Source organism: Solea solea, chromosome 2 (assembly GCF_958295425.1).
Source record: "Solea solea chromosome 2, fSolSol10.1, whole genome shotgun sequence".
Taxonomy (NCBI): domain Eukaryota; kingdom Metazoa; phylum Chordata; class Actinopteri; order Pleuronectiformes; family Soleidae; genus Solea; species Solea solea.
The window spans coordinates 29932356-29945397 of NC_081135.1; the positions used below are offsets into that span (position 1 = coordinate 29932356).

The 13042-nt window shown below is 37.1% G+C and overlaps 1 protein-coding gene across 12 annotated transcripts in view; it reads left to right on the forward strand.

Annotated features, from left to right (window-relative positions):
* stxbp5l (syntaxin binding protein 5L) overlaps positions 1–13042 on the forward strand; it is a 117152-nt gene that overhangs the window by 8048 nt on the left and 96062 nt on the right. For all 12 annotated transcript variants that reach the window (XM_058654210.1, XM_058654232.1, XM_058654217.1 and 9 more), the window contains exon 2: positions 11593–11690. In XM_058654210.1, the coding sequence (XP_058510193.1) occupies positions 11593–11690 (98 nt within the window). The remainder of the gene's footprint in view (positions 1–11592; positions 11691–13042) is intronic.

Here is a 13042-nt window from a genome sequence, read left to right on the forward strand (position 1 = left end):
TTATTTGCAATTTGTGTATTTTGATTTTGTGCTTCGTTTTTGTTTGTTGTGTTGCTTGCTTTGTTGCTTGTGACATGAATCTCCATTTGCAAAATATGGCGCTGGCCAAATCTTGACTCTGGATGCTTCACAACAGAAGTTTGAATTCTGATGTTTGACAAATGTCACGTCCAGTTGCCACTAACTCCCTACAAGTAAGTGACCTGCTAGCTGTCTATATCAGTATCAGTAGAGCGGCTACATTGTTTGTCTGCAAAACAAACGGCATGGAAATCGGAGCCTAGAAACAGCCGTCCATTCAATTTGTTCCTTGTGATGCTTGTGTCAAATTAAGTAATCAACAACTGTACAGTATGTTCCTGTTTGTGTCATGCGGTGATACAGTCTAAAGACGTGACACAAATGCATGGAAATGCACACAGACACAGCAAACATACAGTGTCTCTCCCTTACTGTGGCCACACACTGTGTCGTCTGCTCTCCTACTAACCCACCCCACTATCGTCAGCAGGAGGCGAAGCTTATCCAGCCTCATTCATTCATTCATTCATTCATTCATTCATTCATTTTCATACTTCCAAGCTCTCATACCGTATTCTCCCCCCTGTTCTGTGTGTGAGTGTGCATTCATGTGCCATGCAGCAAGCCAAAGACTGCTTATTAGATCAGCCCAAGTTTCAGTGATTAATCACCATCCCTTGGCTTTCAGCAGGGAAAACAATCACTCACAGAATTTTTGAAACACTGTATTCCCCAAACAAAAACACTGAAACACTATAGTTTATTATTTATTTTTTTTGTTTTTTGTTTTTTGTTTCAATTAAAAACTGATCATTTTCATGTGATGTTTTATTATGGCACACTCTGCATTTGTCATGAATTTGGTTACAGTGGTGGTTAAAACCTCCTACTATCATTTGCACCTGACTAAGACGTTTACACAATAAAATTTCAACTTCCTTTTTTACGTTCCACACCTTTGTGAATCACGCCGTAATATGCTGAATTTTAGCAATTGGCACGACTCCTTTGTTCCATAATGAATCTGTTATTTTGGGGCATATGAGGACTATCTGTAACGATTAAGGCCTTGGCATTTCGAGACGTCCAATGCTGTTTTCATTACACTCGCCTCCCTCTTCTTCTTTATCCACTTAACAGTCATGTATAGGCTTTAAAAGCCAACGATACCTTGTGGCACGATGAATCATCCATTCATCCTATTTATAACTTGTTTCACATTTACAGCAGACAAGGAGGCATGGGCTCTTTATCTCTTTCTTTTATCACTTAATCTCTTCTAATACTTAAGAGTGGCCATGTGATTTCCGTGATCTAAAGCCGGGTTTTGACTGGGATGTTTTTTTGGAGGTAAACATTAGGACATTTAAATCTCATAATTTTGTTACCCAAAAATATATACATAAGAGAAAAAAGATACATATACACGTCTCCATTCACATACATATTACAACTGAATGCATGTGTACATTCAAATAGTTTAGATTAACTTATATCGCTCAAAAATAGCACCAAAACACGATTATGTGCCTTTTTAATGCCCTTTTTGGCCCTCTGTACAAAAAAACTATTGTAAGCTAGACATGATGACTCGAACTGCCTCTCTTTGGAATAATAATAATTCTTCCCTTGTGTCAAAATGCCCGAAAATAGCTGTCTGAGCAAAATCTGCCTGCACAACACCATCTCTGTCTGTTAGAATGTGGCCTCGTAAATTCTCTTTCTGATAAATTTTCTGATATAAAATGTACTTAAAGTTTAGAAGTAAAAGTATTGAAAAAAATCTGAGGTGGCAGGGCAAGTTGTCTTTCAACTGGAAGGTTGTGGGTTAAATTCCTGGCTCTGCTAGACATTTAACCCCATGTTGCAGCATGTGAATAGATGTGAAAGATGTGTTAATGGGTGAATGGCAGAACTGTAGTGTAAGGCGGCTCATCAAGACTAGAAAAGCTCTATGTACAGTAAATACAGACCATTACCAACTCTTCTTCTGATTTTATTTGGTGGTAACAAGTAACAAAGATAGTTATAGGTGAAATGTAGTGGAGTAAAAGTAAAAAGTACAGATACGTGAATTTTGTAATCTTTTGGTGAAAAACTATTCATTCAAATTGGCCAACAGTAACAGCATTATGTCCCTCCTCAAAGTGAATTTGGTGTGGGTATGTTGCTGACTCTGTGCTGTGTTCTGGCCGATTTGTGCAGATTGGTCCATGTGCAGCAAAGTTGCAGTACACTTCCTGTTTCTGGTGGTCGACTTCCTGTTGGGAGGTCTTGGTTTGCAGATGTGTTCAGCATGGGTCCCCTGTCTCATGTATGAATTTTCAAGCAGATGGGTAAATGTACAGGTCATGGGTCCCTATGACTTTTTTTGTTTGCCCTGACCTGATAAACATGTATACCGATTTTCATTCATGTGCTATACTTGAAATTTACCACCTGTAATTGTATTTAAAGTTGGCATGACTGAAATTTACCAAATTTGCCAAATCACATTTTCCCCAAAACGTTTACCATGACAGACGTGCTTGCAAAAAATGTACAGTTTCTAATAATAATAATAAGTTTGCTGAAATAGAGGAAATCTAAATGTATAAGACTACCTATAACCTATTAATTGCCTGTGATATATACACAAACAAACAACAACAACCACAACGTGCACCTAATAGGCATCTAAACAATAAACCCTTGTTTATAAAGTAAGGTTCAGAGAATGTCAGATGAGAGATGTATAAGACTGTGTGCAACCACCCAATGTTTCCAACTTGTTTCACACATTCAGAAACCCCTGATCTTATCTCTCTTAATGGCTTCTGCTACCGTTCAGCTACGCTGACTAGATCAAAGGAATTTTAGAGCAGCCTCAAAATATCTCCCTCCAAATACTGGTCGGATAAGCCACATGCTTTGTTTGTCCTAGGTGATGTTTGCCTTTAAACTAAGCTGGAATGGATGAAAGTGACAGGAATACTCTGCTCATCTCTGCACTACTGTCTCTCATCCTGACATTTAGCCTTAGGGAGCAGGTGCTGAAACACCTGGGTGATGCAGAGGCAGAGTTTTGGTGCATACCCACAACATGTAACGCATACAAAGACAAACTGGATGTGTTTATAGCAAACACTTTGCATATCTATACACAGTGTAAACATACTTATGTCTCATATTTATGAGACATAAGTTTTTTTTTGCGGGAAAATTGTAGTCACTTCTTCTACCGTCACTGACAAGGCTTCAAAGAGGTTGTTTGATTCAGGGTTAAATTGCTCTTGGTGTTGTCATGGCAACACCGAAACAATCCCATTTCAATTTTAAATGTTGGGTACACACCCAGAATATTATTTTGAGACACACATCTAAATTTGAGTTAAATATTCCATCTTTACCCCATTTTTTTAGTAGTAAGTAATTATGGCTTTGAATCTAATCTTCAAACCTTCAATAATCTAGATTAAAAGAATATAGTTGTTGAGAAGCTTTTCTTTGTAAAGCTTATTGATAAATACACTTTTAAGATCATGTAATTATTGTTGACATCTAAAAGGGTCACACCCCCACGGAAAAGGATTAGAGCCAAATGTAAAACAAAAATTGGAAAACAGCCTGACTTCTGAGATTTACGTCAGAATTCTGAGATTAAATTATGTCTTTTTTATTTTATTAATTAATTAACAGTTGGCCCTACTCCCGGAGAGTGTAACAAATGAGGAAAAAGAGTGTTGTACTACCCTTGTACAAAAGTGGGTTGCGACTGTCAGTTCAAGTGTCTTACTATTTTGATTTGCAGACATTATTAGTACTTAACAATGAAAAATTAACATACATAATTGTATGTAAAATGATTAACCATAATCTTTTGAATGTAAACGTTAGTGTTTTTAATTGAGAAAAACTAGTCTCCACGTCTACCTGTATTGGTTTAGCCCGATGCACGCGCAGCCAGAACCGACCCTCGCTTGTCAACTGTCACGTGCCTCTCCAACACCGTGGCCTGTAACTGCGTCATCATCGTCACAGCTACTCCGTAAGACAACCATGAGGTACAGAAGTGTTCACTTGCTAACGTCTCCGTAGGAACTAAGAGAAAAGAAACGTCTTTATGTTTTTTTTAAGGATAATTTCCCTCGCCACACAAATGCTAGCAAAGTTAGCGTACAGCTAAGCTAACTTTGTGTCGCAGCTGCAGTTTGAAGACAAGAAGTCAGTGACTACAGGTGGAGTTTCTGTGAAGATACGTCAAGGTTAGTGAGTGACCAATCTCAATTCAACATCACTCAAGGTACATACATATTGTTTTTAGCTGTCTTTACTCAAAGACAAACAAACAAATTAACAAAAAGCCTTTACATTTTAATATAATTAATCCCTACTAACACACAACGTTCAAAGAACGTTCCCCTTAAGGTTCTCCTAAGGCTAGTTACAACCAAACCAAAAACTAACGTTTAGAGAACGTCCCCTCAGGGTTAGGTAGGAGTCGAACGTCCCCTAAACGTTGAAAAAATGGGGGTGGAGAAGAAAATATCAGCCTTATACTGTATTGATTCTTTGGAGCATTGTATTGATATGGAAATATTCTTGACTGTGGTTTTGGGTCATATTTCAGCCTCTTACCATTAGTAAGCAGCAAGCTTTCACCCCCCTCTTTCCACTCTAACTATACTAAGAAAACTGTATATGTATGCATACAATATTTTTAGTATTTCTATGATAGTTTTTCTTAAAAAGGACAATTTTGAAAAGAGTGTTAAAAATGTGGGGTTTTTTTGGAGAGGGAGATGGGAGAAGTGAAAACACAATTTATGCATTTTAATGTGAACAGGGACATTAGAAAAATATATTGCCAAGGGCCAGACTGAAAAAAAAAATCAATATTCTTTTTACTATTACTATATTTGAAGTTTGACCATCTGTCAGACATCACCTTTCTTTGGCACAATATTTTCTTCACCTAATATTCATAGGCACAACGGTGCAGCAGCAGTTTGGGTTTTACTTTCAAAGGGCTGACTGACAGCATGAGCTCTGCATATTGTACCTCATACAACCCCACTCCAAAAAACCCAAACCATCTGTTTAACCATGTTCAGGCCTTACCTGTTCCTGTGCAGTCAGTCAATAGGACTACTTTTTCAAACAGCAGGTGTTTTGACAAAGAGCACTGGTGCTTGAGATGATGGCTGTGTTCAGTGCATGTGTCACAGTAAGATGTGACTGTGTGTCAGTGAGCAAGCAAATTTAATTTAATCTTTATTAAATTTGATATGTTTTCCTTTGCATCAGTGAGAAAATCAATGGCAAATTGCTCTCAAAATGTCTGTGGTAAAAAAAAAGTATTTGGTAGCATCCATATAAAATGGTTTTGATTCTGTATGGTATTTGAATCACTAATGATATTTGACATTACTATTATGTGAAATTTTCTGTTGACTGGTGTTAAATATTATGTTTATCAAGCTATTTTTGTAATGATTCTTTGTTAACCTGAATCCATAAGGTTCCACATTGACCATCCTTGCAGACCCTGCACTTGTAACAGCCACACTTTTCTACCATTTAGTTGGGTTTGCGACACTAGCTCCTCCAGTCAACGCTCCACTCAGGTCCTCATTAATAAACCCACTAAGTTTGAAACCAATCTGTCATCTAGAAATTCAGACAAGCAAACTGGCAGCCATTTCTTGAAATAGAGTGTTCAGTACAACTATATGTAATGCAGAATCAGCAGTTTCTTCCACCATGTGTGGATTATAATCTGGTTTGACATCCAGATACTGCAAATAAATCATGTATCCATCCGTTTTACAATGATCTGCAACTAATTGCATTGGTTTTCATTCCTTCTTCACACCCAATCCCTCCACTGTGTTGCTGCAATCAATGCACATTATAACTATGGCTGAATGATTTTGAATAAATATCTAATTGCGATTATTTTTGACTGAAATGTGATAGGATGTATAGGATTAACAATATTAGAGGGAATGGTTATTTTTACATAATTATTCTCATTTGAATAACATATTTAAAATGATTACTCTGTAATATTTGTGTAGATCTGTGAGAAACAAAGATGTTTTCTTCAATCTGTAGAATATGTTAGATGTGTATAGGTCAGGACAATATTTAAACTAAAATGGTAACTTGACACATATTTTGGCTTCAAGAAATATTGCTACTACTGTGATTGCAGTACTGTGATTTCGTTAAAAATTTCAATGAATTGCTCAGCCCTAATTTTCACCATAAGTGACCTGTGTGTTATGGCTAATAATGGAGCAGACCTGCTTATTGAATCCTATATAGGGCCAGCATTTACAGAGCATCACCATGGAAACACATTAAATGAAAAAGGAACTCCTATCTCATCTCCTTGTCCTGTAGCCTCGCAGACTTAATGTGATGTTTGTGAACACATGTATGAAGGATGGACATTTGGATTCAGCCTTGGTCTAATTGCATATGACATTCAGGCCAGAGGATGGACAGCTGCTATGATGATAAATTAAATAGAATCTGGCACATTTTGTTCAATGCACATCCATCCATCTTCTAAACTCCATGTGAGGATTGAAAATAGTTAATTTACGGTATGATCACATATTTAAAATTTGATACAATTCTTTTTATATTAATGTCAAGAGAAAAACATTAAGTGATGGGTTTTAAAATGCTTTACATTTTTTGCCATCATTTCCATTTTCTTTCACTTTCCTCTGCTGTCCACACAGTTCTCACTATACATTATTCACCACTTGTCGTGGCAGTTGCTTCAAAGTGCACATTGCAAGTTGCATCTTCATTCGTTATTCATTCTTGGTCTGTATAGACACAGAGCACTTTCCTTGTGATTTTGTGTAGATGAATGTATGTGAGAGGCCAGACTGTGTGACTCAGGTGTCTTAGTATCTACTGAGCTCCTGCAATGATGTACTGCTATGTGCCATATAGATAGTCTACAGCAGTGAATCAGTCGGGGTTGTTTGACTTCACACAGTAGCTTCTCAGTGTAGCTCAGAAGTGGTAGATGGATATAGAGAGATATAGATAAGAGCGTTACATGAATAGAATATAATGTGGCAAAACTCTGGGCAATTTTGTGGTCTGCTCCTATGTGGTTTCACCCAAACTTTGACGTCTTCATTTGCCACTACCTGCAAATGTTGCCATTAATGTTTCTGTTGTTTTCATGCAGTTTTCTAAGGTATATATTCGTCATAGTAGAAATCCTTAGTCCTACGAATATTTCCCCAGTTAGTTTAAGAGCCTCATATTTCCCGTAGTGGTGGTTAGATGCTGTTATATCAACTTCACATCCTCAAATCAGCACCAGTATCTGAAAAAAATGGTTTGTTCAGCAAAGTTCCATATTTAATATGTTTTGTATATTTGTTTTAATACAGGCATGCTTTCTTAATAAAAGCCTTTTTATGATGTTTATTTTTTAATTACTTTCAGCCAATGTCATCAGTAGACAGCGTTTTAACATTCATACATTCTCACTCTCTTTGTATACACTAAATAAAGTACAAAATGGTATTGGCAAATGCAAAAAAAACCCACCTAATATTAACAATTGACATTAACATTAGAGATAAATGATTGGTATGTATGCACAATACTTAACATCTATGCAATTGTTACTGTTATCACATGTAGATAAGGAGAACTCTGTGCCATGTTTCAGTGTTGATCTGTGTTTGGAAATCTAGCTGCTCAGTTTTCTGGCAGTGGTAGACATTGGTGCTATTTATAGAAGCAGGGTCTATACCAGCTCTACTGCTGAATCCTGTGTGGAGGAGAGCAAGCGCGGATGGCGGGGGTGACATGAGGTGGTGTTTGTCTTTGGGGGTGGTCTGTGGGTTATCTGTTTGAGCATCGGGCTTCTGTGCATAAAGATTTTTTTATGTGTGAAGGGTAGAAGAAAGCACTACAAAGAAACAAAAAAAGGGGAGGGGGCAGATTGAAATCGGAGTTGGTGTAATGCAGCCTCTGGCAGCCGGAAAACAGGTCCTTTGTGGCAGGTCAACACTTACTGCACAGCTGACTGTGTCTCTAAATGTATATCTTGGCTGCCTCAACAGTATGGATATTACATTTAGTAATCCCTTTGTGTTTATTGTCTGCGTTGTCTTTGGCTGAGGACTTGACATGAGAATTTGTCTTTTAAGCCAGAAAAATAAAAGACAGAATATATATGTGGGTAGATAGGTGAACTTGTAAATGACATCATACATACATGTATGTTTGGAAACACAAAGACTAAAAGAGGAGAAAAAAATAGCTTTATGGTGTTGGTCTTAAAATATGTATGAGCAGCTCTGAGATCCGCCAGAGTAAATATATTTCTTATCCACTTCTTGGCTATTGTATGACTATGTGTATGACTGTGTGTGGTCTTTTTCATTCTTTGCAGTATTGGACCCCTTTTCCTGACGCATTTGCAGGGGTAATAAAACTGAGAGCTTTGTCATTGTGGTATTTTTAAGTACTAGAATGTCACAACATTTCTTCCTATTATTGTTATTCATTTTATTTACACTCACTACTGCTGAAAAGAATTTATTATAACTGTCCCTTTTCTGTGACGATAGGGGAAGTCAATAACGGGAGGATGCATGTTTATTTTCTCATTCTCCAAATTCTATTTGCCACCGGCTTTTGAATGCCTCACACAACATGGTCGTTTGTGACCTCCAGTCCCATCTGTGAAAAAGCATCAGATCTCAGAAGAGAATTGTACAATTACACAGCTGAACTCTAGTAAATGCTTGTGGATGTGTGTTGAATGATTTGGTGCAGGAGATCACTTATTGAAAGATATAAGCCACTGCCGGGTTCATGACTTGCATTATTGTATTGCAACATAACGTTTTTGATTGATTGAAGTTTATTTCAACAACTGTCATGTGTGTCACTCATGCCCTTTCAAAACAGTTTTCTCACGGAATGAAATAAACCTTCTCAACTACTGTATATAAATTGCACACACCAAATATTGGCTCTTGGGTCTCTACTGATGTGCTCAGTTGCAGATTTAAATAATCACAATACTCAAATCTGTCTGATGCCAGATTCATCAAGGATATGCTAATAAAACATTAAATATTGAGTAATAAAAAAGGACAACAATTGTATGGTTTTGACCAATTGACTATTGTTACTACTCAACAAGGACATGAATGTTTTACAAAAGTTTATGTCTGTTGATTGTTTATTTATGTTTACTTATGTAACTGCCTGTTTGCACCGTGGGTCTGAGAGGGCTGCAATTTCATCTGTGCTGTATGTCGTACATATAGTACATTTGACAAATAAACTACTTGAACTTGAAAAAGCCTTACCTCTTTTAACTCAAATAAACAATTATTTAAATTGCTTTATATAAAAACAACCATTCAATGGTCAATGCACATTATCCTGTAGAACCTTATACCAATGGCAGTCACTCAACCTTGCATCTTTATTTGGTTACATATACAGCATGTGCACATGCAGACCATGTCAGGTCTTATTGACTAGACATTTCATAGTGGCAGTTGTAGAGCGAGTCGTCTTCTCTCCATTCTACATGCCTATGTGTCCTTGGACAAGGCACATAACTTAAAATTGCTCCTTGTAACTGTGCTGACAATGTGTGAGTAGGTGTGGACGGTACTGTATGTGATAGCTGGACAATGTTGCACTGTATGAATGTTGTGTATGTGAATGGGAAAAAAGTAATAGAAAGCCATTTGAGTGTTCATCCAGTCCAGGAAAGCACTTTATAAATACAGACCATTTACATCCATCAAAATGTATCTAGACATGACCCTTTAACCTTGTAAGGCACACAGAGAATGGGTGCCTTTTTAAGTAAACAACATCCTATGCTGTGATACACCAGTAATTCACTTTCACATACCATTTTAATCCATTTATAATTAGAATATGATTTACTACTTCATTTGTATGCGAGTCACTCTTTGGTTTAAATGTAGCAGTGAAACCTTTCTGTGCATCTATTAGTGATGTCAGAGATACATGTGCAAGTCAAGGTGACATACATTTAATTGGTAATAAATATGCTACATACACAATCCTCTTTACCCGACATATAACAGAAGTAAAACATGTTATGCATCATTGAAAAAGCATGATTTAATGTGTAGTAAGTGCTAATAAATGTTTATTTTTTTCTAGAGTTACACATAGAAAATCATTTTTTATTGCATATGAATGAGAAAATATGTAAAGCAGATATACAGCACATGACACAAAGATATTCTTGCACCTATGTTTGCAGTTGGATTCAGTGTGTGTGATGTTTTTCATTTTCCTCCGTCTGGACTGATCCCTGCTGAGTGATTTCATTGTTTCTGTTTTATAACCATGTAATCACCCACAGACTCTCACAGTGTTATCATTCCAAATCTGTGCTTCTGCCATATGAGCGCACAAACCCCTGTTAAGACCACAAATCAGTGGTTTGTGAGATGAGAGGTCAGAGTTATTATTGACCATCCTCTGTGTACCTATTCAATTGGTAAATAAACAATAGGAATTAATGAGACCAGTGAGCAGGTTTAGTGAATACAGGTGTAGTAGTAACAGTTAGTAAATGTCCAGCCTCACGTTGGTGTTTTCATTTGTGGCTGTGTAGACCTCTGCTCAGGTTGAAGGTGAGCAGTACCTTGCTGGGAATTATTAACATACATAACAACAGGAACTCTCCTGTTGACCTACAGTAGATTTGCCTTTACAAAGTCCTGAGGTTTAAATAGAGGTCTCATCGGTTGTTTTTATGAGGTAAAGCCACCTGTTATCGTGATTAATTGGGTGTTTAAATTTGTTTTCCAGTTTAAAACATCATGCCATGTGTCCTTTTTTTCTTGGATTATTTAAGCACCATTTTTTATAGTGGACACTGTGGTGGTAATTAAGCTGTAAAGTCATATCATAGCTTTCTCATTTCATGATGATGCCCATGTCTCTATATCCTGGTAGGCACTGCTGGGAAATTTAACATGACTAATGGCAAACATCTACTTTGTGTGTGTTTTCTTTTGTCAAGTCCGCCCTTGGCATATGAATGTTGTAAATCTAGATGCAAAATCAACCTAAAAATAAGTGAAATGTAACAAATGACAAATTAAATGTAACATTAAAATAAATATAAACATGTAGTGTAACATTGCTCGAAGCTTTTCTAATTGAAAATTTTGAATTATTTGTTTGATCAGAGAAACACTGTTGACAGTGTGAAATTGAAACGCATCATTGAGTTGTGTTCATTTTCATAAGGAATTTGTGCTTACATTTGTACAAATGTTTTTTGTTGCTATCTTCAATCACTGATCACATTTCTGGGGGTTTAGTAATGTATTGTTTCAGCAGAATAAAAGTTCCTGGTTTTATAAAATGACAAAGCCTGAAATCATTACACATTCATCTATTCTGGTCAGGTAAAAGGGCAGGTAAAATCATTAAATGATAAAAATCATTTAATTACCTGAAACATAATGTAAGAAATTATTTTTCCTTGTTTGATTAAAATATTTCTCTGTTTCTTTTTTTTTCTCCTTATAGACAGTGCGTCACGGTTTTCCTTACCAGCCTACCGCCTTGGCCTTTGATCCCGTGCAGAAGATCCTTGCCATTGGCTCAAGAACTGGTGGCGTACGAATGTATCCTTTACTTTTCTACTCACATCACTTTTCATCTTTACCTAGTCTGGAGACACATTTAAAAACTATACATTCTATTTTTATAGGCTATTTGCTGTAAATACATTATTGGGCCTTTACCACTGCCACTAAAGACAAGTGATTACACACGTAATTATGTGAGATGAATGAAAGTGTGACAATATATATTGACACTGCTGTGTTCACTTAAGAGAATGAAGGCATATACAGTAAACTGAATAGGAATTACAACATCATTCACCTATATATACTGTCTCCAGTCAGGCACCTTCCCTCTTCCTCCTCCTCCTCCTCCTCCTCCTCCTCCCTGTCTTCTTCACTCCTAATTCCTCTTTCTGCCCTGTCATTTCATGTTGCTTGACTGTCATGTTGCAGGAGGAGAACTGTCCATCCCAACAGCCTGTCCCCTGGGTCACCAGGTCACAGGGATGGGCAAGGACCTGTAAATGCAACCAAGGTACAAGATAATGCTTGCATTAATACCCAAGATTCCCAGTATGCCTTTAGGGAACCTGAGACTGATACAACAAGCAATTATTGATGTGAAAGCAGATCAGGCCTTGCTGGATAGACTGAGTGATTGCTACGCTAACCGGGGAAAGAGATGTGACAGAGGGAGGTGTAACATTATTTAACTGTTTGAAAGGGAAAGGCAATGGAGAGTGGGAGACTCTGAGGAGAGGGGGTTTGGCATAACAGTATAAGTGAATAGATATATTTGATGACACAAGGAATATGATGGAAAGTGGAAAAAAATGCAGCTTGATTACATAATTAGCTCAGCCAGTGTATATATTCACACCATTGTTCTTCTCTCTCTCTTATTCCATCTCTTTTCCTCTATATATCTCTAATGACTGCCTGACTGTAAATTGAGGCTGAGATTTCAGCTGGATTGATGCCCTTGAGTAGCTTAGCATTTGTATTGACATGCTGCACACACCTTCCTTGGCTCCCTTGTGGCTTGTCAATGACTTTCTCTTTCAGTTGCATGCACTCCTATAAACTACACAAATCTATTATGCTGTGATCTCATTCTACCTTGTCCTCCATTGCCTTCTAGAGGGCACATTTTATCTCTCATTTCTGCCTGTTTTTATTCAATTTACCTTACTCATGTCCCTTCATAGACTGTCTTCCTTTTCTTACCAGTGGTTGGAAAATAATGGTTCTCTGTCATTGTCTGTCTTAGTTTTTTTGTCTATCTGTTGCTTTTATACAGCCTTTTTTCATTTATTTTCCATTGCTACTAAGTTGAGTGCTGCACACACAAACTATCACAGATATTGCAGTCTGGCTGCATTATTTTTTCACCTTGAATCTCTATGGTG